The sequence below is a fragment of the Anolis carolinensis genome, unplaced genomic scaffold, assembly GCF_035594765.1.
Source record: "Anolis carolinensis isolate JA03-04 unplaced genomic scaffold, rAnoCar3.1.pri scaffold_7, whole genome shotgun sequence".
Classification (NCBI taxonomy): domain Eukaryota; kingdom Metazoa; phylum Chordata; class Lepidosauria; order Squamata; family Dactyloidae; genus Anolis; species Anolis carolinensis.
Window position 1 is genome coordinate 15,063,661 of NW_026943818.1, and position 25,048 is coordinate 15,088,708.

At 45.7% G+C, this 25,048-nt stretch overlaps 1 protein-coding gene and 1 long non-coding RNA gene across 3 annotated transcripts in view; both read left to right on the top strand.

Annotated features, from left to right (window-relative positions):
• ntng2 (netrin G2) overlaps window positions 1-25,048 on the top strand; it is a 64,113-nt gene that overhangs the window by 29,074 nt on the left and 9,991 nt on the right. For both annotated transcript variants that reach the window (XM_062959176.1, XM_062959175.1), the window contains exons 3-5: window positions 2,579-3,222; window positions 16,777-16,949; window positions 19,349-19,369. In XM_062959176.1, coding sequence (XP_062815246.1) covers window positions 2,579-3,222; window positions 16,777-16,949; window positions 19,349-19,369 — 838 coding nt within the window. The remainder of the gene's footprint in view (window positions 1-2,578; window positions 3,223-16,776; window positions 16,950-19,348; window positions 19,370-25,048) is intronic.
• Window positions 3,229-5,580, top strand: LOC134293018 (uncharacterized). Its single transcript, XR_010000093.1, has 2 exons — window positions 3,229-3,467; window positions 3,622-5,580. It is a non-coding gene; the product is annotated as an uncharacterized LOC134293018 (long non-coding RNA).

Consider the following 25,048-nt stretch of genomic DNA (forward strand, 5'->3'; position numbering starts at 1 on the left):
TAATTCCCCTGGAGTAAACAACAAAACCACTGGTCCAAATCACACCAAATTTGGCCACAAAAGACGTTCGTCATCCAATCAATCTGCATGCGGCAGCGTGTCAGCAAAAATGGCTAGGCATGTCAGTGCTGACACGCGTGTCATAGGTTGGCCATATACCATCCTTAATCTGCATTTGGGGAAGGTCGTGACGGGTGACCCATTTCTGGGAGCGGGACCCCCTCTAAGCTCCAGATTAGACTGAGATGCTGACAGACAGAAAGCACGCAAACATTGCTCGAAAAGCCACCGCAGATCGCTCCGCCCGCCCGACCTTTTTCTGCAAAAATCTAATCTGCGCAATCCTGCAAGGGACGAACAGCAGGGCTTTATTTACGGAGGAAGCGGCTGCATTATCCAGGCCGCTCCACAGTAGGAACAGACGGAGCAGAGGCCCAGGCCGCTTCATTAGCGCTCTGGACCATCTGCTCCTCTTCGGGGCTTTGCTTCGGGCGCCAACAGGTCAAGGCAGCCGCCAGGCACAGGCGGTCGGTCCCTGACTTGCAGAAATGGCTCGTGGTGAAGAATGGGGCTGGGCTGGATGGCCTTTGGGGGTCCCTTCCAAATCGATGATACTATAGCTATCTCATAAGAACATAGGTAAAGGTAAAGGTTTCCCCTGACGTTAAGTCCAGTCATGTCTGACTCTAATTTATAAATATACAGGCCATCCCTGAATTACAAACATTCAGCTTCCAGATGACTCATGGTTCAGAATGGGGCTGGACTGGATGGCCTTTGGGGAGCTAACCACTCTGAACAAAGGATTCCCCCAGGCCGACCCCAGGTCGGCTGACAAAGAACAGATGCCAGCCATAAAACGGGCCAGCCATAAAACCTCAGTTGCCCTCTGGTATGTGAGAGCCCCTATATAAATGGGCCAAAGAGAAGGTTCTGGTATTCTGTACAATAAAACCTGTTGGAATCTGCCAGTGTGTGTCTTGGTGCTTTTTCTGGTGGAAGACTGACCCACAGCACAACTGCAAGAAGAGAACCTTACAATCCATAAAACCTCAATGACCCTCTGGTATGTGAGAGCCCCTATATAAATGGACTAAAGAGAAGGTTCTGGTATTCTGTACAATAAAACCTGTTGGAATCTGCCCAGCGTGTGTCTTGGTGCTTTTTCTGGTGGAAGACTGACCCACAGCACAACTGCAAGAAGAGAACCTTACAATCCATAAAACCTCAATGACCCTCTGGTATGTGAGAGCCCCTATATAAATGGACTAAAGAGAAGGTTCTGGTATTCTGTACAATAAAACCTGTTGGAATCTGCCCAGCGTGTGTCTTGGTGCTTTCTCTGGTGGAAGACTGACCCACAGCACAACTGGGAGAAGAGAACCCGACAATTTGTACAGAATACCAGAACCTTCCTTGCTTAGTTTCTCCATATACCTCGCAACCTCTGAGGATGCCTGCCATAGATGTGGGCGAAACGTCAGGAGGGAATGCTTCTGGAAGATGGCCAGACAACCCGGAAAACACACAACAACCCTGCCTGTGTAGTATTTTGGAAAGCGGGGCCGAACAAGGAGAGGCCGGTCTCCATCGAGGCGCTGTCCCCCCCTAAGCCCCTTGGTGTTGTCCTCAGCGAAGCGGCCACGTGGTCAACTAATCGGGTAATCTCTAAGCCGGCCAGAGGCTGAACTACCAACCGCAGGGTCTTAAAGTCGAGTGAGTCGTTAGGCAGCTTTCAAAGGCAAAGCAGTGGCCTCGAGGGAGGGAGGCTCCCCAAGTGCCAAGGCAGGTGGGCCGAAATGAGGCCTTTCACCTGGACAGAGGTGAGACCCAAAGGTGAAGGTCAGGGGGTCAGTATTAGTATTATATTGTATTCATTATAATATTATCAATATTATATCTATATACAATATATTATATTATTCAATATTATATGATTACTATACTTATATTATTATATGGCTATGTTATTATATAATAATAATAATAATAATAATAATAATAATAATAATAATAATAATACACAGCGATTCGGGGCGGCTTACTTGGGCCAAGGCCCGAACAATATAATCAAATAAAATAAACAAAGACGTGATACACAATTCATAATACAAACAGTAAAAACAGCAATACAGTATAAAACTGGAATATTATCACAATAGTTAGTAAGTATTATAATATTCTTATGTTATTAAATTGTTTTAGTAGTATTATATTATATTCTTCTTCATGGAAAAATAAGACATCCCCTGAAAATAAGACCAAGTGCATCTTTGGGAGCAAAAATTAATATAAGACACTGTCTTATTTTCGGGGAAACACGGTACATACACTATTAGATGCTCAAAAAAGGAGGAGGAGGAAATCCTTGAAATCGTTAGGGCTTCCTTGACAATTCAACCCCATAGAGCTGATGCTCAAAGCCAGCTCAACCCCCAAATCACAGGTTTTGACACGAGCATTTGTAGCGTCAGGGTTTTCCATCCTAGGCTGCTGAGTGTTTACATTCGAGATGCTTGTTTTGCTGCTTAACGTGGTGTCCGTGTGTTTGTGACGCTCTCGCCCTCCCTTCCCGCAGGAGAACCCGTACCTGTGCAGCGACGAGTGCGACGCCTCCAACCCGGACCTGGCGCACCCGCCGAAGCTGATGTTCGACAAGGAGGACGAGGGCCTGGCCACGTACTGGCAGAGCGTGACCTGGAGCCGCTACCCGGAGCCGCTGCTGGCCAACATCACGCTCTCCTGGAACAAGAGTGTGGAGCTGACCGACGACATCGTGGTGACCTTCGAGTACGGGCGGCCCACCATGATGCTGCTGGAGAAGTCTCTGGACAACGGCCGGACGTGGCACCCGTACCAGTACTACGCCGACGACTGCAACGAGGCCTTCGGGATGCAGGCCCGCCGGGTCCGGGACCTCTCGGCCTCCTCGGCCAACCGGGTCCTCTGCACCGAGGACTACTCCCGCTGGGCCGGCTCCAAGAAGGAGAAGGACGTCCGCTTCGAGGTGCGCGACCGCTTCGCCATCTTCGCCGGGCCCGACCTGCGCAACATGGACAACCTCTACGCCCGGCTGGAGAGCGCCAAGGGCCTCAAGGACTTCTTCACCCTGACGGACCTGCGGCTGCGGCTCCTGCGCCCCGCCCTGGGCGGCACCTACGTCCAGAGGGACAACCTCTACAAGTACTTCTACGCCGTCTCCAACATCGAAGTCACCGCCAGGTAAGCCCGCTCCCGCCTGCCCACAAGCCGCCTTGGCCCCAGAGACACCCTAGAGAGGGCTAGCGCTGAAGCGTTTCCCGCTTTACATTCCCCATTGGCCCCCGAGCCCTTTCCGTTACCCTTTGGTGGTCTCTTGATCAGCTATATGTGTTCCTATATCTCTGTTTATCCACTAGCATAGAGACCCAGGTGTCATTGCGAGCGCTGCCCGCCTACTTTCTCCCTTCTCCAACTCTGAGAACAAGGTCTACTTTCTCCCTTCTCCCTCTCTGAGAACATGGTTTACTTTCTCCAACTCTGAGAACAAGGTCTACTTTCTCCCTCTCTGGAAACAAGGTTTACTTTCTCCAGCTCTGAAATCAAGCCCTACTTTCTCCCTTCTCCAACTCTGAGAATAAGGCCTACTTTCTCCAACTCAAGGTCTACTTTCTCCCTTCTCCAGCTCTGAGAATAAGGCCTACTTTCTCCAACTCTGACAAGTCCTACTTTCTCCCTTCTCCCTCTCTGGGAACATGGTTTACTTTCTCCAACTCTGAGAACAAGGTCGACTTTCTCCCTTCTCCTTCTCTGGGAACAAGGTTTACTTTCTCCAACTCTGACAACAAGGCTTAATTTGTCCCTTCTCCATCTCTGAAATCAAGCCCTACTTTCTCCCTTCTCCCTCTGAGAACATAGTTTACTTTCTCCAACACTGAGAACAAGGCCTATTTTCTCCATCTCACAGAATAAGGCCTACTTTCTCCAACTCTGAGAACAAGGCCTACTTTCTCCCTTCTCCAGCTCTCAGAATAAGGCCTACTTTCTCCAGCTCTGAGAACAAGGCCTACTTTCTCCCTTCTCCATTGAAATCAAGCCCTACTTTCTCCCATCTCCATGGTTTGCCCATGCCTGTAACTCTTTAATGTGGGAGGAATTGTAGTCATGCGATTGTACTGAGCATGTTCAGATGCAGGACTCCGTTTTGTTAGGCCTCGTTGGAGTGGCGGAGGAGGAAAAGGAAAGGGCCTGAGGCTGCTAGGAATGGTGGGAGTTGGAGTCCAAAACACCTGGAGAGAGGTTTGCCCATGCCTGTAACTCTTTAATGTGGGAGGAATTGTAGTCATGCGATTGTACTGAGCATGTTCAGACGCAGGACTCCATTTTGTTAGACCTCGGGTGGAGTGGCGGAGGAGGAAAAGGAAAGGGCCTGAGGCTGTTGGGAACGGTTTTCATGAACACACGTCCTGTACTGAACATGTTCAGACACAGGACTCCATTTTGTTAGACCTCAGTGGAGTGGCAGAGGAGGAAAAGGAAAGGGCCTGAGGCTGTTGGGAATGATTTTCATAAACACACGTCCTTTGTTCACAGCGACTCATACTTGCAGTATTTTTCATTGCTGCCAATACTCTAAAAGTGTATCTATGGTTGAATTGGCGGGTCCGGGAAAGAAACAACCTTTATTACTCGCGCGGTTCCAGAGCCGGGACGAGTCCTCTGCTTCCTCGCCTTCTCTCTGCAAATCAAATCAGAAATTGGACAGAAATCAAAGGAGCCCAACTCTCTGCGGAGCACAGATGGTCTCCATTGAAGCGGAGGGGTCCGGGCACGTTTGCAGATTCCAACCAACAACAACAACGACAAAAAAACGCATCCCTTGCAAATTAAGTTTGGGAACCATTCGCGCCAATGGGGGGAAAAAAACCCGGAGGATCCTGATTCTGCACCCCAAAGCCTTCTCCGGGCGGACTCCAGCTCAAGGCCTCGCGCAAAACCCATCCCTGGTTTTATGCGAAATCCCTGCGTTTGCCGTTCTGCGCCATATGTTGCCTTGCGACCTCAGCTGTGTAGGAAGCGGAGGGAGGGGAGCAAAAAAGCAGCGTGAGGAAAAGAAATGCAGAGATGGCCGCGTTCCCATTTTCCTGGGCTTCCCACTTCGATATCAATTCGAGGCCCTTCTTTGCAAACCATGTCTCTTTGCAAATCCATCACCTTCTTAACTATTTGGACTAGATAGTAGGCATGTCCGGTCGATGAAAAAAACGTTTCAATTCTCGTTTCTAAAGTAGGGGGCGCTGGCGCTTCGATATAGAAAGTATTTCCGATTTTTTCACCCAAAAACTTCGGATATTTCCGAAAATTCGTAATGATTCTAAATGTTTCTAAAATTGCGGACGCGCATGCGCAATTGCCAAAAAAAAAGGAACCCGGGGGGGGGGAGGGGACTTTTACAGGGCTCTCCCGCCCTCATTTCTTGAGCTATCTTCATCAACCCTAGCCCCCACCTTTGCGTCCATCGTGGAAGCTTCTGATTGGCTGGGGAGCGGCAGCCATGTTAGGCTGCGCTAAGCTCCCATTCTAGGTAGGTTGCAGAAACAATTTTTTAAAAAAATATTTTTAAAAATATATTTTAAAAAAATTGGGGGGGGGGGGAAATTAACGAAACATTAAGAGACAATTAGAGAATGGGCCAATAATGGTTCGAATTACATTGCTGGTTGCGTTGTGAGACAATGTCTCGGAATGCGTATCAAAAAGCGAGAACAATCCGAAATAATTCCGATATACGATTCAAAACGATTTTTTGGACATGTCTACTAGATAGCATGCCATTCGCTGGGCCCTAGAGTGCATCTTCACTGTTGAATTAATGCAGTTTGGTGCCCCTCTCGTGGCCCTGGCTCGAGGTTTTGGAATCCTAGGGAAAAAAACTAATCTATAATCTATACACATAATAAAAGTGAAAATCTGTATGTGGGTGCCAGGAAGACATCATTCCACTGTGGGATTAATGCAGTTTGGCGCCCCTCTGATGGCCCTGGCTCAAGGCTTTGGAATCCTAGAAAAAGCAGCATATAAATAAACATACTAATCTATAATCTATACACATAATAAAAGTGATAATCTGTATGTGGGGACCAAGAAGATATCATTCCACTGTGGGATTAATGCAGTTTGGCGCCCCTCTGATGGCCCTGGCTCAAGGCTTTTGAATCCTTAAAAAAGCAGCATATAAATAAACATACTAATCTATAATCTATACACATAATAAAAGTGATAATCTGTATGTGGGTGCCAGGAAGACATCATTCCACCATGTCTCCTATGTAATTACTGGGCCCTAGAGTGCATCTACACTGTTGGATTAATGCAGTTTGGTGCCCCTCTCATGGCCCTGGCTCGATGCTTTGTAATCCTAGAAAAAGCAGCATATAAATAAACATACTAATCTATAATCTATACACATAATAAAAGTGATAATCTATATGTGGGCGCCAGGAACTCATCATTCCACTGTGGGATTAATGCAGTTTGGCGCCCCTCTCATGGCCCTGGCTCAAGGCTTTGTAATCCTAGAAAAAGCAGCATATAAATAAACATACTAATCTATAATCTATACACATAATAAAAGTGATAATCTATATGTGGGCGCCAGGAACTCATCATTCCACTGTGGGATTAATGCAGTTTGGCGCCCCTCTCATGGCCCTGGCTCAAGGCTTTGGAATCCTAGAAAAAGCAGCATATAAATAAACATACTAATCTATAATCTATACACATAATAAAAGTGATAATCTGTATGTGGGGACCAAGAAGATATCATTCCACTGTGGGATTAATGCAGTTTGGCGCCCCTCTGATGGCCCTGGCTCAAGGCTTTTGAATCCTTAAAAAAGCAGCATATAAATAAACATACTAATCTATAATCTATACACATAATAAAAGTGATAATCTGTATGTGGGTGCCAGGAAGACATCATTCCACCATGTCTCCTATGTAATTACTGGGCCCTAGAGTGCATCTACACTGTTGGATTAATGCAGTTTGGTGCCCCTCTCATGGCCCTGGCTCGATGCTTTGTAATCCTAGAAAAAGCAGCATATAAATAAACATACTAATCTATAATCTATACACATAATAAAAGTGATAATCTATATGTGGGCGCCAGGAACTCATCATTCCACTGTGGGATTAATGCAGTTTGGCGCCCCTCTCATGGCCCTGGCTCGATGCTTTGGAATTCTAGAAAAAGCAGCATATAAATAAACATACTAGTCTATAATCTATACACATAATAAAAGTGAAAATCTGTATGTGGGGGTCCAGGAAGACATCATTCCACTGTGGGATTAATGCAGTTTGGCGCCCCTCTCATTGCCCTGGCTCGAGGCTTTGGAATCCTAGAAAAAGCAGCATATAAATAAACATACTAATCTATAATCTATACACATAATAAAAGTGAAAATCTGTATGTGGGTGCCAGGAAGACATCATTCCACCATGTCTCCTGTGTAATTACTGGGCCCTAGAGTGCATCTACACTGTTGGATTAATGCAGTTTGGCGCCCCTCTCATGGCCCTGGCTCGATGCTTTCGAATCCTAGAAAAAGCAGCATATAAATAAACATACTAATCTATAATCTATACGCATAATAAAAGTGATAATCTGTATGTGGGCCTAAAAGGAAGACAGGAAGGAGGACGGAGAGGGCCGGGCTCTTCCTGGGCCTCCTTCCTGCCCTTTCCACGGTTGGGACTAGATGGCCTTTGGGGTCCCCCCCCCCCGACTTCCAAGCGTCAGCAGCTTGGCCAAGCTCTGCATTAGAGCGAGAAGCAGGCTCTGGGGTTTTGGGTTGTGTGTGTGTGTGTGTGCCTTTCTTTCCTCCTTTTTGCGGGGCCGTGTTATTTTTATGCCTGGCTTTGGCTCTTCGATTCCGTTCCTTCCATCCTGTCCCTATTGATCGGCCGCGTAACTGGAGAGCCCGGAACAGGAATAGAAGCGAGAAAGCCCTTCCCTGGCACAAGGGCTGGACGGAGGAGACGCACGTCCCTCTTCCCTGCCCTGGAGGTCGGTGGGAAGGGGCGGAAGGGGCCCCCAAAGGTCATCTAGTCAAACACTAATCCGCCTTAATAATAATAATAACACAGCAGACAAAAAAACCAGTACAAGAAAACCGCACTACAAACTAGAGCTGAAAGCTGGCACAACAAAACACTGCATGGAAAGTTCCTTGACAAAACTGAAGGAAAAGCTGATAAGGATGTATCCGGTTTGCTGTGTCATACTCTTTCTTTGTGTCAATAATAATAATAACATAATAATAATAATAATAATAATAATAATAATAATAATAATAATAGAAGACCTGGCTCTGGCTCACGAATGGGACCCTGAAGAAGGAAGGAGACAGAAGGCCTGATCCTTGCAGCCCAGGAGCAAGACATCAGGACAAAGGCAATTAATAATAATAATAATAATAATAATAATAATAATAATAATAATAATAATAATATGGGCTCTGGCTCACGAATGGGACCCTGAAGAAGGAGACAGAAGGCCTGATCCTTGCAGCCCAGGAGCAAGACATCAGGACAAAGGAAATTAATAATAATAATAATAATAATAATAATAGAAGACCTGGCTCTGGCTCACGAATGGGACCCTGAAGAAGGAGACAGAAGACCTGATCCTTGCAGCCCAGGAGCAAGACATCAGGACAAAAGCAATTAATAATAATAATAATAATAATAATAATAATAATAGAAGACCTGGCTCTGGCTCACGAATGGGACCCTGAAGAAGGAGACAGAAGGCCTGATCCTTGCAGCCCAGGAGCAAGACATCAGGACAAAGGCAGTCAAGGCCAAGATCGAAAAATCAGCTGATGACCCAAAATGCAGACTGTGCAAGGAAGCCGACGAAACCATGGATCATCTCCTCAGCTGCTGTAAGAAAATCGCACAGACAGACTACAAGCAGAGGCCCAAATGATTCATTGGAACTTATGCCTCAAGTCCCACCTCCCAGCAGCAAAGAACTGGTGGGATTACAAACCTGCAAAAGTCTTGGAAAATGAGCACGCAAAGATACTGTGGGACTTCCGACCAGTTTATTTATAAATAAATATAATCAAAGCCCTCCCGACAGAGGCTTATCCTGCCTCTCAATAATTATTAGAGTTGGAAGGGGGCCCCAAAGGCCATCTAGTCCAGCCCTATTCCGCCTTACAATTAAATACCCAGTCCATCTTGACCATTGCAGAGTCTCTTTCCCTTCCCAGCTTTCCTAACGCTTGAGCCTGCCCTCAAATGGCCTTTTGGGAAGAAGGATTTATTCTGGGGAGAGCCACTTACCGGAGCACACCGAGGCCTCATTAGTCTATTTCGGGGGACAGGTTGCCTTCGGAAAGGACGCGTTTTAAAAATATCCTCCTGCGGCACAAGAACCCAAGGTTCCTGCGGATCCCGCTTTTGTCTTGGCCATCGGAGTCTTTGCTGGGATAAATACAACGAAAAGAGCAAACAGCAAGGGCTGGAGAAGAGATTAGGGAGCATCTGGAGGTCATCTTGTTGTCAAAAGGATGGATGGGCCTCTGTCGGGAGGGCTTTAATTGAATGGACTAAATGCCCTTTGGAGTCTCCTTCTATCATTCATTGGTATGGCAGAATAAAGTTGAACTAGATGAGCCTTAGGGTCCCCTTCTGTCATTCACTTGTATGGCAGAACAGGATTGGACTAGATGCCCTTTGGGGGTCCCTTCCAACAACAACAACAATAACAACAACAACAACAATATAACATGCCCTGGCAGAATATGTAAAGCAAAGTGAATACACAATACAATTCTTTATTGATTAGTCACTTTTGACCATATCAAAACATGTAAAACATACAATACGTACACACTTACGCATACATACAATAAAACCATGTAAAGATAAAAAAACATCCCGACCTGCTGCCTAATAACCCACTGCTAGACAAATATAGAGTAAAAAGGTTAAAATTAGTAATTTCCTAAGGTAAGGTTTGAACGAGGACAGGGGCAAGTAAAATAAAGCAAAGTGAAGAACCTGCTTTGATTGAAGTCAAAAATCAGAAACTCCCCAAAGAACAGCAGACAAAAAAACCAGTACAAGAAAACCGCACTACAAACTAGAGCAGAATCAGTACAACAAAACCGCACTACAAACTAGAGCAGAATCAGTACAAGAAATCCGCACTACAAACTAGAGCAGAATCAGTACAAGAAAACCACACTACAAACTAGAGCAGAATCAGTACAAGAAAACCGCACTACAAACTAGAGCAGAATCAGTACAAGAAAACCGCACTACAAACTAGAGCAGAATCAGTACAACAAAACCGCACTACAAACTAGAGCAGAATCAGTACAAGAAATCCGCACTACAAACTAGAGCAGAATCAGTACAAGAAAACCGCACTACAAACTAGAGCAGAATCAGTACAAGAAAACCGCACTACAAACTAGAGCAGAATCAGTACAAGAAAACCGCACTACAAACTAGAGCAGAATCAGTACAAGAAAACCGCACTACAAACTAGAGCAGAATCAGTACAAGAAAACCGCACTACAAACTAGAGCTGACAGCTGGCACGACAAAACATTGCATGGAAAGTTCCTTGACAAAATGTAAGGAATTGAAGATCGAAAAATCAGCTGATGACCATTCCTTTGTATGGCAGAATAAGGTTGGACTAGATGCCCTCTGGGGTCCCATCCCGGCTCGATCCTCCCTGGAGAGAGCCGTTGCTCAGCTGTCAGGCCCCATCTGGACGGGAGAAAAAACAAATTTCCCTGGTCCCTGGGATCAATCTTGCCAGAGAATTGCTTTCTGAGCGCGACCTTTGAGAATCATCAATCTCATCAGGAAACGATAACCTGCGCAACCCGACCCAGCGACGCAGCACTTTCCAGACCAATCCATCAGGATGCATTATTTAAGAAGGAGCAGCCGCTCGCTCCGAGGAGGGAGGGGGGACCAGGCGGGCGCTTCGACAACGACGTCGGTCCCCCGGGACACCGTGCCGGAGAGGGACCAGGGCTGAGTCAGGATTCGAACCCGGATCTCCAAAGGCCATCATCCCGTATTTCCTGGAGTCTCACCTAATTCGAGTCCGCATCCAGATGGAATCGCTTCTGGAGGTTTCGAAGCAGAGCCTGGATGGCCATCTGTCGAGAGGGCTTTGGTTGTGCCTTCCTTAAGAGGCACAACGGGGTTGGACTAGATGACCTTTAGAAATCCATCCCAACTTTAGGATTCTATGAGGCCGGGTGACCATCTGTCGGGAAGGCTTTATTGGCGCAGTGCAGTCGGACCGGATATCCTTCTTCCAACTTGATGGTTCTGTAATTACAGTGGGAAGCAATTCCATCCCTATTATTATTATTATTATTATTATTATTTTATTATTATTATTATTATAACACAGCAAACAAGATAGATATGCTGGATTTCATATCACAAAACCACAAGTCAAACACTTCCCAAGAGTCTAGGACTGTGTGATGTATTATTATTATTATTATTATTATTATTATTATTATTATTATTATTATTATTTTATGACACAGCAAACAAGATAGATATGCTGGATTTTGTATCACAAAATCACAAGTCGAACACTTTGTGAGCCAGAGCCAGGTCTTCTCCTTATCAGCTTTTCCTTCAATTTTGTCAAGGAACTTTCCATGCAATGTTCTGTTGTGCCAGCTGTCTGCTCTAGTTTGTAGTGTGGTTTTCTTGTACTGATTCTGCTCTAGTTTGTAGTGCGGTTTTCTTGTACTGGTTTTTTGTCTGCTGTGCTTTGAGGAGTTTCTGATTTTTGACTTCAATCAAAGCAGGTTCTTCACTTTGCTTTACATATTCTGCCAGGGCATGTTCTTCTTCTTTGACTGTTTGTTTTACTTGTAAGAGTCCTATTATTATTATTGACACAACGACGTTGTATGACACAGCAAACAAGATAGGTATGCTGGATTTCGTTTCACAAAATCACAAAATTATTATTATTACACTATTTGAATTTTTTTCAAGTTGTTTGAAGTTGTTATTTCCCATTTAATTGCGCAGTCCGTGCTTTGGAAGTACTGTAGTTGTTCTCCTCCAGAAACTTCAAAGTTGTGTCTTCCGCAAACTAGGTTGAATGGGCTGAGACTCGATGATGAGAGATTCATTGGAAAACTGAGCAAAAAGGTGCTATCGCAGGGACTAACTTTGTGCACCCGAATCAACTTTTTCCATGTATTTATGATAAAACCATCTAGGACACTGGAGTCCATCAGGAGCTCATCAAGATATCTATGTCATTGTTTCCTCATGGACCAATTAGGAAATGGCATTGATAACCCAGGAACAAAAATTGGGTTATATTGTGTTATGATTATATTTCCACAATGAGACTTGAAGTGTCTTGTGTTGTTCACTATGTTGGCTTTGACGTCTCCTTTCCCACCAAATGGGAATCGGATGCGTCTCTAATGGGAGAAGGTCGATGTGGAGAAGACTCTTTGGTCCCAATCCCCGGAGAAGGTCCATTGCTTTCATCTCCAAGTATCGGCTTCCTTTCCTCTCTTGCGGCCTCCGTCATTAAAAGCCCGCTGCTGCGGTGAGATGCCTCCTTGACAGGCGAGAAGGGCCTTGACGGAACTGGCAACACGTGAAGCCCCAAAAATCGCCAGCAAAGCGAAGCCTGTCAAGAAGAAGAGACTCCGCTCTGCACAGACAAGGGAGGATTGGCACTTGGGCGCTCTGGACTGTGGCCGGACTTGGTGGAAATACAATAATTGCTGCTTTTGTGGGAAACGGAGAAGAGAAGGAATCTACGCCTTAGCCTTTCGACAGGCGAGAGAGCTTCGGCCCGACTTTCCCGTCCAGCAAAGATCTAGACCAGGGGTCCCCAAACTAAGGCCCGTGGGCCAGATGCGGCCCCCAAGGTCATTGACCTGGCCCCTGTCCTAAACTTTAGACTTAAGGCTGACCTAAGTCTACCTAGTTTTTGGAGGTCTCTTTGCTTACCTATGGTCTTATGAGATCGTCTAGATGGTCTTTGAAGGTCTCTTTGCTTAGCTACGGCCTTATGAGAACATTTAGATGGCTTTTGGAGGTCACCTTCCTTACCTATGGTCCTATGAGACTGTCTAGATGGCCTTTGGGGGCCCCTTTCCTTACTTATGGCCGTATGAAACCATCTAATGATCTTTGATGGTCCCTTTCCTTATCTATGGTCTTCTGATGGCTGATGAGATCTTCTAGATGGCCTTTGAGGGCCCCTTTCCTTATCGATGATCTTATGAGATCATCTAGATGGCCTTTGGTGGTCTCTTTCCTTATCTATGGTCTTATGAAACCATCTAGATGGTCTTTGAGGATTCCTTCCCTTACCTATCATCTTCTGATGGCCTGATGAGACCATCTAGATGGCCTTTGAGGGTCTCTTTCCTTACTGATGGTCTTATGAGACCATCCCGATGGTCTTTGGAGGTCTCTTTGCTTACCTTTGGTCTTATGAGACCATCTAGATGGTTTTTGGAGGTCTCTTTGCTTACCTATGGTCTTATGAGATCGTCTAGATCAGGGGTCCCCAAACTAAGGCCTTCCAAGGCCATTGACCTGGCCCCTGTCCTAAACTTTAGACTTAGGGTTGAACAAAGTCTGAAATGAGTTGATGGCACACAACAACAACCATCCTAATTTTGGACTATTTCATCATAGTCTGGCCCTCAAAAAGTTTGGGGATCCCTGATCTAGACAGCTGTGATCGAAATAAACGACATTTCCCGAGTGACAGGGAAGGGGCTTCTCTTGTTTTCTGGGAGTCGTTTGATCTGTAACCACCGGCCTTGGAAAAGGTTATTTTGGTCCTGGGTCCTACGATGTTCTTTAAGGCCTGCGATTGCAGGAGGCTGAACTTTCAAAGAGCGCTCTTAAGAGCCCCAAAATAGTCTCAGCACTTTGGACAGCTCCTCTGAAGTCCCCGGAAAGAGGGCGGAGGGAGAGGATATTCACAAGCCATGCCGGGCTCTCTTTCCCGCTCTCTTTCCCACGGGGTTAATTGTGTCAGAGTAATTTGCAGTGCAGCAGCAGTTGGATGGAATCAGTGGAACGCAGAATGAAGTGACATCAGAGACGATGGTAAAAAAGTTTAGGACAGGGGTCCATTCGTGAGCCACAGCCAGGTCTTCTCCTTATCAACTTTTCCTTCAATTTTGTCAAGGAACTTTCCATGCAGTGTTTTGTTGCGCCAGCTGTCAGCTCTAGTTTGTAGTGCGGTTTTCTTGTACTGATTCTACTCTAGTTTGTAGTGTGGTTTTCTTGTACTGGTTTTTTGTCTGCTGTGCTTTGAGGAGTTTCTGATTTTTGACTTCAATCAAAGCAGGTTCTTCACTTTGCTTTACATATTCTGCCAGGGCATGTGGCGCAGGCTGGTAAACAGCTGCTGCAATAAATCACTCTGACCATGAGGTCATGAGTTCGAGGCCAGCCCGTGGTGGGGTGAGCACCCGTCAATTAAAAATAAAATATAGCCCCTGCTCATTGCTGACCTAGCAACCCGAAAGATAGTTGCATCTATCAAGTAGGAAATAAGGTACCACTTATAAAAAGTGGGGAGGCAAGTTTAACTAATTTACAACGTTGGAATGAGGAAGTGAGGAAGTGCCATCAGAGTGGATGATGAAGCAACTGCTCCCCCCTGTGGCCAGAATCGAACATCCCCTCAGGAGAAGGTTAAATTGCTTCTGCGTATGTCTGTGTTGTCTCTGTCTCGGTTCGATGTGTTTATGGGCATTGAATGTTTGCCCTATATGTACTTAATGTGATCCGCCCTGAGTCCCCTTCAGGGTGAGAAGGGCGGAATATAAATACTGTAAATAAATAAATAAATAAATAAATAAATAATGATAATAATAATAATGTTGTCCGGCATGTGTACAACATCAAGCATGAACATGTGAAAATGCAATGTTCTGTTGTGCCAGCTGTCAGCTCTAGTTTGTAGTGCGGTTTTCTTGTGCTGGTTTTTTGTCTGCTGTGCTTTGAGGAGTTTCTGATTTTTGACTTCAATCAAAGCATGCTTTACTTTGCTTTACATATTCTGCCAGGGCATGTAATAATAATAATAATAATAATAATAATAATAATAATAATAATATTGTCTGGCATGTGGACAACATCAAGCGTGAACATGTGAAAATGCAATGTTCTGTTGTGCCAGCTGTCAGCTCTAGTTTGTAGTGCGGTTTTCTTGTACTGATTCTGCTCTAGTTTGTAGTGCGGTTTTCTTGTACTGGTTTTTTGTCTGCTGTGCTTTGAGGAGTTTCTGATTTTTGACTTCAATCAAAGCAGGTTCTTCACTTTGCTTTATATATTCTGATTATTATTATTATTGAGCAGAGGCAGGCTGGCCATCTGTCAGGATTATTATTATTATTGTTATTAATTGATGCCTCATAGGAGCAGGGCTCCCTCCATGGCGGCCCCATAGGATTAAGCGGCTCAACGGGGAAAGGAAGGGGCCTGAGGCTGTTAGGAATGGTGGGAGTTGGAGTCCAAAACACTGGAGGAAGGGCTGAAGTTTGCCCAGGCCTTTGGCTTCGTGCATTAATGCCATGAGAAATCAAGAAGGGCCTTGTGCTGCTGGCGGTGGTGGTGGTGCTGGGGGTGGTGATGCTGGGGGTGATTTGCACTTGCAAGGCCTCCGGTCTCCAGCTGCCCTTTCCTTGTAATGCAGGCTCATTAAACCAAGTCCCTGCTCAGCGAGAGGATTAAACGGCCTTTTATGTGACAACCCTTCAGATCTTGGGAGGACCGAGGAGGGAGGGAGGGGGGGAGGGAGGGGGGGGGAACGGGCATTCGGGTCCCAAGCGCTCCACTTCCCAGCCGCAAATTGATGCTCAAAAAGAAAGAAGGGACAAGATGCTCCGGTGCTGAGAGGCAGGGAGGTGGATCCAATCCCCAAATCTCATTATGATTACTATTATTATTATTATTATTACGACACAGCAAACAAGATAGACATGCTGGATTTCGTATCACAAAATCACAAGTCGAACACTTCCCAAGTGTCTAGGACTGTGTGAAACTCCTCAAAGCACAGCAGACAAAGAATCAGTACAAGAAAACTGCACTACAAACTAGAGCTGACAGCTGGCACAACAATTATTATTATTACTATTCTTCTTCTTCTTATTATTATTATTATTATTATTTTATTGTATGGCACAGCAAACGAGATAGATATGCTGGATTTTGTATCACAAAACCACAAGTTGAACACTTCCCAAGTGTCTAGGATTGTGTGATGTATTTTCGGATGATGCGCCCAGATCCCAGTAGAGTGGCCTTTTGCAATGATTTTGTCAATGTCTATTGTTTCCAAATGCCGGCTGAGATCAAAATGCAGAGTTTGCATTTTGGGTCATCAGCTGATTTTTCGATCTTGGCCTGAATGGCCTTTGTCCTGATGTCTTGCTCCTGGGCTGCAAGGATCAGGCCTTCTGTCTCCTTCCTTCTTCAGGGTCCCATTCGTGAGCCAGAGCCAGGTCTTCTCCTTATCAGATTTTCCTTCAATTTTGTCAAGGAACTTTCCATGCAATGTTTTGTTGTGCCAGCTGTCAGCTCTAGTTTGTAGTGCGGTTTTCTTGTACTGATTCTGCTCTAGTTTGTAGTGCGGTTTTCTTGCGCTGGTTTTTTGTGCATCTCCAGGTGAATCAAGGGCGTGGCGTTGCTCACGGCTGTCCTTTCTCCCTCCCTCCCTCCCTCCCTCCCAGGTGCAAATGCAACCTGCACGCCAACCAGTGCACCTTCCGGGAAGGCAGCCTCCAGTGCGAGTGCGAGCACAACACCACGGGCCAGGACTGCGGCCGCTGCAAGAAGAACTTCCGCAGCAAGTCCTGGAGGGCCGGCTCCTACCTCCCGCGCCCCAACGGCTCCCCAAACATCTGTAAGTAGCACCAAATACTACTTACTCCGCACCTGTAGCCATCTCTTCCACCGTGGGATATGTGGTCACCGGGCACTACTTCTTTCTCTGGAAGGCCATCTGTCGAGAGGGATCGAATGGTGTCTTCCTGCCCTGGACTGGATAGCCCTTGGAGGTCCCTTCCAACTTAGGATTCCATTTTATTATTTTGTTATTACAGTAGAATCTCACTTATCCAACACTCGCTTACCCATTGGTGCTAAATTCGCAAATACAGTAATTACAACATAACAGTACTGTGTATTGAACTACTTTTTCTGTCAAATTTGTTGTATAACATGATGTTTTGGTGCTTAATTTGTAAACTCATAACCTAATTTGATGTTTAATAGGCTTTTCCGTAATCCCTCCTTATTATCCAATATATTCCAACATCCGTGTTGAGAGTTCAAAGCAAATCAAGCCCATTCGGAGCAAGGAAGACTCTTTCGGATAGTTAAGTGCTGATATCATACGTCAAGTAGTGATGTTTAGTATTGATTTCATATTTTATCAAGTCTCCTATCAAGTGGTGATGCTCATATCAATACCTGATAGCTGCTCTGTGTTGAGGGTTCAAAGCAAATCAAGCCCATTCGGAGCAAGGGAGACTCTTTCGGATAGTCAAGTGCTGATGTCATATGTCAAGTAGTGATATTTATTTAGCATTGATGCAGTATTATATCAAGAGGTGATGCCATACTGGATAGCTGCTCTGTGTTGAGGGTTCAAATCAACTCAAGCCCATTCGGAGCAAGGAAGACTCTTTCGGATAGTTAAGTGCTGATATCATACGTCAAGTAGTGATGTTTAGTATTGATTTCATATTTTATCAAGTCTCATATCAAGTGGTGATGCTCATATCAATACCCAATAGCTGCTCCGTGTTGAGGATTCAAAGCAAATCAAGCCCATTCGGAGTAAGGGAGACTCTTTCGGATAGTGAAGTGCTGATATCATATGCCAAGTCGTGATGTTTATTTAGCATTGATGTAGTATTATATCAAGATGTGATGCCATACTGGATACCTGCTCTGTGTTGAGGGTTCAAAGCCAATCCAGCCCATTCAGAGCAAGGAAGACTCTTTCAGATAGTTAAGTTCTGACGTCATATGTCAAGTAGTGATGTTTAGTATTGATTTCATATTTTATCAAGTCTCATATCAAGTGGTGATGCTCATATCAAGACCCGATAGCTGCTCCGTGTTGAGGGTTCAAAGCAAATCAAGCCCATTCAGAGCAAGGGAGACTCAAGTGCTGATTCATATGTCAAGTAGTGATATTTATTTAGCATTGATGCAGTATTATATCAAGAGGTGATGCCATACTGGATAGCTGCTCTGTGTTGAGGGTTCAAATCAACTCAAGCCCATTCGGAGCAAGGGAGACTCTTTTGGATAGTCAAGTGCTGATATACAGCAAGTAATGATGTTTAGTATTGATTTCATATTTTATCAAGTCTCCTATCAAGTGGTGATGCTCATATCAATACCCAATAGCTGCTCCGTGTTGAGGATTCAAAGCAAATCAAGCCCATTCGGAGCAAGGGAGACTCTTTCGGATAGTGAAGTGCTGATATCATATGCCAAGTCGTGATGTTTATTTAGCATTGATGTAGTTTTATATCAAGATGTGATGCCATACTGGATAGCTGCTCTGTGTTGAGGGTTCAAAGCCAATCAAGCCCATTCGGAGCAAGAGGGACTCTTTTGGATAGTCAAGTGCTGATGTCATATGTCAAGTAGTGATGTTTAGTATTGATTTCATATTTTATCCAGTCTCATATCAAGTGGTGATGCTCATATCAAGACCTGATAGCTGCTCTGTGTTGAGGGTTCAAAGCAAAATCAAGCTCATTCGGAGCAAGGGAGACTCTTTTGGATAGTCAAGTGCTGATATCATACGTCAAGTAGTGATGTTTAGTATTGATTTCATATTTTATCAAGTCTCATATCAAGTGGTGATGCTCATAGCAAGACCCGATAGCTGCTCCGTGTTGAGGGTTCAAAGCCAATCAAGCCCATTCAGAGCAAGGGAGGCACTTGCCGTATGAAAACATACAAGTTTCTCAGCCGTTGTGCAAGGATGCAGACTTTTACAAATCAAGTCAAATCTTGCCAAGTGTAACTTTTCTAAATAATGAGCTGTTGTTGTGCCCGAGCGGACGGGGGACAAGTGACCCTTCCCGGCAAAAGGCCAGAGGAAGCGGACGCTAATAAGTCGCAGGTCGCCGCAAGCCAAGCGGGTGCGAGACCCGTCTCTCCGCTTTGGCCTCTTTGGACGTCCCTTTGGTCCCTCGTCCTCCTCGGGAAGCAAAGCTCCTTTCAATTAGCGGGAATTCCCTCGGCTGACCTCTTCTTCCCTTTCTCCTCCTTTTCCAGGTGCGGCTCCGAACTTCGGCAGTAAGTAACACACACGTCTCAAAATGCGTTTCGGTGCACGACCCCTCGGCCTTTTCTCTCCGACCCCTTTGGCCTCTCCGGCCTATGGTTGCGCCTCGTTTTCCGCCTCTCTCGACTCCGGTCACCTTCATTGTCTCTGTCGCTTTTCATCCCTCCCCGCAAGGTTGGTCGGGAAGGAAATGCTTGCCTCCGAAACAACGGCTCACTCCTCCGCCTGTATCTCTCAACTCCAACCTTTGTCGGGGATTTGCGGCTTCAACAGCGGCGTATTTGTCAGGCTCGGGATGGTCTTTTTAAAATATATATGATGCGTTTGCCGGCGAAATGTCACTCGGCTTCAAGCAGGGCGAAGGGAGGGAGCGGGAAAGGCCACGGGGAAAGGAGACACGGCCCCATACCGTGAGATCGAGAGGGTTCTCCGTGGGGTCTGATGAATGGTTTTGGTCTTTCGGACTGCCTTGGCTCTTCTTAGGGTTGATTTGGCGGGTCTCCAGTTGGACTCCAACTCCCACCATTCCTAACACCCTTAGGCCCTCCCCCCCCCCCCCCTCAGCCGCTCCACTGAGATCTAACAAAAAGGAGTCCTGTGTCTGAACATGCTCAGGACAATCGCATTACTACAATTCCTCCCACACTAAAGAGTTACAGGCATGGGCAAACCTCCCTCCAGGTGTTTTGGACTCCAACTCCCACCATTCCTAACAGCCTCAGGTGTGTGAGGCATGATCTCATGGCTTCTTGGTTGGGTTTGGGTCAGGCCAAGAGGCTGTTAGGAATGGTGGGAGTTGGAGTCCAAAACACCTGCAGGGTCCATTTCCAATGACTCAGTGCTATTCGATCCCGGGAGTCATAGTTCAATGAGGTCTTTCACCTTCTTTGCCAAATTACCAGCTCCCTGGATCCCATAGCATCGAACCCTGGTAGTAAAAGTAGTGCTGTACTGCATTAGCTCTACTGTGTAGATCAGTGGTTCCCAACCTGTGGGCCACGAGACATAAAATAAGGTCCGCGAGACGTGCGGGGAAGATCAGCTCTAATGATTGAATATAGTTTTCTGTGGGCGAGCAGATGGCAACTACTGACGTGGTCTATCCAGCTGACGTGGTCTATCCAGTGTGATTTTCTGAATCAGCACCCCAAATAACCAAACCGAATCTGAAGTTGACCAAAAACTAATGTTAGAGAGGGGTCCCGGGTCAAAGAGGCCCCCAGTCAAGTGGTCCCGGGTCAAAGAGGTCCCTGGTCAATGTGGTCCCAGGTCAAAGTAATCCCTGGTCAAAGAGGTCCCTGGTCAAAGAGGTCCGTAGTCAATGTGGTCTCTGGTCAAAGTAATCCCTGGTCAAAGAGGTCCCAGGTCAAACAGATCCCTGGTCAATGTGGTCCTTGGTCAAAGAGGTCCCTGAAAAATATGCACCACAATAAAGGTTCAAAACATAGAACACAATATGTATATTAGAGCATCATATACATAATAATGTTAACAATAATACAAATAATAATACAACTGATGATCAAATTCTGTCAGCTGTACTGGCACACAGTCGCAACTTACAGAGTATAAAGATTTATAGACTGCAATCATCCAGATTTAATTGCTACACAGAGCAGTTTTCAGTATAAAACATATATCAGACATATATCAACAAGACTCCAACTAAAGTTTGTTAGCGGCACAGTATGTGTACATTCAGTCCCTTCAAAATGGCATGTAATATGCTGTAACACTCAATACATCAGTGTACAAATCAATTGGCTCAAACCTGGCTTGGAGTCAAAACAAATCAAAGTCTCTGTAGTCTTGGAGCAGTTCTATAGGACTCCTCAGGATGTAAATGCAGTCAATTAGCCGTAGCTTCAGTTTGTAACAAATGTTGCAGTTCCCAGCCAGGAAGCCCAGTCAAATAGATGTTATTTTAGAGTGGCTGGCTGTGAGCCGAAGTAAGCTGTTTACATAAGCCGTTTACTACTGGTTCCCAGGTTTACTCCAGTTTCAGTTAACCCTTCATCTGGTAAGCGGCAATGTTTTGAATGTCTGTATTGTTGGCTCAGCTTCAAGTTTTCTTAAAAAGATAAAAGGAAAGAGGTCCCTGGTCAAAGTGATCCCTGGTCAAAGAGGTCCTTGGTCAATGTGGTCTCTGTTCAAAGAGGTCACAGGTGGATCTAATGTATTTTCGTTCTTGGTGGTGATACTGTATTATTATTATTATTATTATTATTATTATTATTATTATTATTATTACTATTACTACTACTACTACTACTACTGATGTTAGGATGCAACTTAACAATCAATATCATCTTAGAATGGATGAAATACATTAATTGCCGGGACTCGTCATGATCCCAAATGTGGTCGGATTGGCCTCTACTGCTGGAATGCATCCCTTTGGGGAAGAAGCCTTGGCCAGAAACGTGATGTCTGCCTTTCTTTCTCCTTTCATTATTATTATTTTCCCCCCTCTCGTTTAGCAAACGAGCGGCCAAAGAGGGTCACCACCACCACTACAAAGGCTACCACCACTACCACAAAGGCTACTACCACCACCACCACTCCCAAAACAACCACTACTACTACCACCACTCCCACCACAACAACCACAACAACAACCACTACAACCACCACTACTACTACCACCACTGCTGCTCCTACCACCACTCCTACCACCACTACCACTCCTCCAACCACTACCGCTGCGCCCATTATTGTCATCCCAACCACCACACCTCCCACGACAACAAGGCCGCCAGGTGGGTGCCAACCGTAGCTTGCAAGGCAATCCCTTGGGTAGATCCCATAGAGACCCAACGCCCTCTCCGCTTGGCACAGCAAACAATGGCATTATTGCGCTTCTGAAGCAGATGTGTCGCCTTGTGCGGTTGCCGTAGGATCGGGGCCATGGATAAAAATCACCTGGCGCATCTTCTCAGGTCTTCTCGTTCATCACCAGAAGAAGAAACATTTCTGTTGGGACTACTGAATATTCACGATTGGCATCACACTAGTACAGGCATGGGCAAACTTCGGCCCTCCGGGTGTTTTGGACTTCAACTCCCACAATTCCTAACAGCCGGTAGGCTGTTAGGAATTGTGGGAGTTGAAGTCCAAAACACCCGGAGGGCTGAAGTTTGCCCATGCCCGTACTAGATGCAGGAAGAGTATACTGCAATCAATGAGTATAAAGTCCTATGTGGTTGGAGTCCTAGGCAATGGCAAGACCTATGTTCTCCCCACTGAGATAATAAAGCCAGTGTATCTTCTCCCTGGTTGCCCCAGGATGGATCCACACTGCCATATAATCCAGATTATCATCTTTGAACTGGATTACATGACTCTACACTGCCATATAATCCAGTCTCAAAGCATCTTCGCAGGTTTTTCCATTTCGTTGCGCTTTGTTTTAATCCATCGTAAGATGTTGGCGGGTCAGTGGCCATGAAGAACTGGGGCTCGAAAGGGGCCTAAAGTTCCCCCCTTAAAGTATGGTGGAAGTCCAACCCATATCTAGTAGATAGGTTAAAATATTTGGGGGTTCATTTCGGGGCTTTGTGGACCAAACCTTTTTCTGTTTACGATCTCGTTTCCCCCAAATCTCTGTTGTAATGACGGTGCCTCAACCATAGACCTCCCTCTTTCTCCTGGAATGGTTCCCCTCGGGTCTACTCCAAGACGGATGTGATTTTTATCCATGTTTGCAGAATCACAATCATCATAGTATAGTGGCAAACGTAATCGTTATAATACTAGTAGTATAGTGGCAAAAAACAGAAAGGTCTGGGCTGCTCCAGATCGTCTGGATGACGCCTGCTTTGCTTCCTTGTAGTGAACTGCTTTCTGAGCTTGGGGACAGCTTATTTATTTTATTTATTTATTTTGTGTCAAAAGCATTGCATAATAAATAAGTTTAAAAGTGATAAAATAAAGGAATCTGAGCTTGGGGACAGCTGCATTGTTGGAACTCACAGCAGGGAATGGGTAGGTTGCTTATCTGTGTTTCATGTACGGATTCACTCAACTGGGGGTTATCTGGCTCTTCGGAACCTTTTAGAATCACTAGCAGAAATTTATTCGACCGGCCCAGGTAACAAAGAGTCTTTGTCGTGCTTAGCTTTGTGTTGTCGAAGGCTTTCATGGCCGGGATCACAGGGTTGTTGTATGTCTTTCGGGCTGTGTGGCCATGTTCCAGAAGTATTCTCTCCTGACGTTTCACCCACATCTATGGCAGGCATCCTCAGAGGTTGTGAGGCAGGGATAAACTAGGCAAGGAAGGTAAATATATATCTGTGGAGAGTCCAGGGTGGACTCTCCACACAGACCCGAGGACTCTTGTCACACCCTGGACTTTCAACAGATATATATTTAGGTAAATATTGCCTAGTTTATTTATTTATTATTTATTTACAGTATTTATATTCCTCCCTTCTCAGAGCAGATTACATTACACATATAAGACAAACATTCAATGCCTTGACATAGAACAAAGACAAAGACAAACGCAGGCTCTGAGCTGGCCTCGAACTCATGATCTCTTGGTCAGAGGGATTGGACTCAGCTGGTTACAGCTGGCTGCTCACCAGCTTGTGCCACAGCCCGGGTCATGCCTTACAACCTCTGAGGATGCCTGCCATAGAGGTTGGCAAAACGTCAGGAGAGAATACTTCTGGAACATGGCCACACAGCCCGAAAGACATACAACAACTCTGTGCTTAGCTTTCTTCGTCTTTGTCACCAAGTCCTCTGAGTTCGGGGGCTTCTCGGAGGTTAGAGCCCTAGATTACTTCTATTTCGAAGGTAATTCCTCTGACAAGCACTTAGTCCAGGTATTGGCAAACTTAGGCTTTCCTAACAAAGCACTGTAGCACGGATGGAAAGGAACTGCAGGGTTTGAGCAGCAACGGGCTCCTTTGTAGCCTCGTGAGAGTGGGCGGGGTTACCGCCAAAAAGGTTTTTGCTTAGTGATTTTAGAAGTTTCCGCAGAGACCCGCTGGTGTGATTCACAGAGACCATGAAAAAGAAGAAGCAAGAACGGGGTTGGGCTGCTGCTTCTTGACTTTACGGCTTGGAGGATGCTGGCAGAATTGTTCTCCGGGTCCAGTGGTTTCTTCTCCAGGATTACTTGGCCAGGAAGGCGATTCAGACTCTCTAAGGGACCTCCGCCTCTTTCCTAACTTATCTATTAATGTGATGTTTGTGTCCCCTCCAAGCAGCCACTGTCCGGCAGCCTGCAGAGCTCCCTGCCTCCGTCTCTGTCCAAGAGGCACCCAGCAAAACAGGTACTTCGCCGCCAGGTGACGGCTTTTCTGCCCCGTTTGAGCCTCTTTCTCCACCTAGTGACAAGGGAGGGCTCTTTTGTGCTCTCCTTGCTGGTGTGTCCCACATTATCAAATAACCAAAACCTCCAGGGTCTCTTTGTCCAATCAAACACTGGAAACAAACCAGGAGATCGGTCAACAGGTTTATTTGAACCCATCACCCTGTCGGGTGGACAAGTGCCATACCCGAAATGAGATGCAGCTCGGTTGTATATTCAACACCTTGAGCATGCGTAGAGGCTTTTTTTATTTGTCTTTATCTCCTCCTTTGCTCCTCTCTCATCAGTATTTCTCAGCAACCGTTCCCCGTGCCCGCGTGCCACTAGGCCAATGATGGGCAACCTTTTTCACTTGGTCTGTAAAAATTCA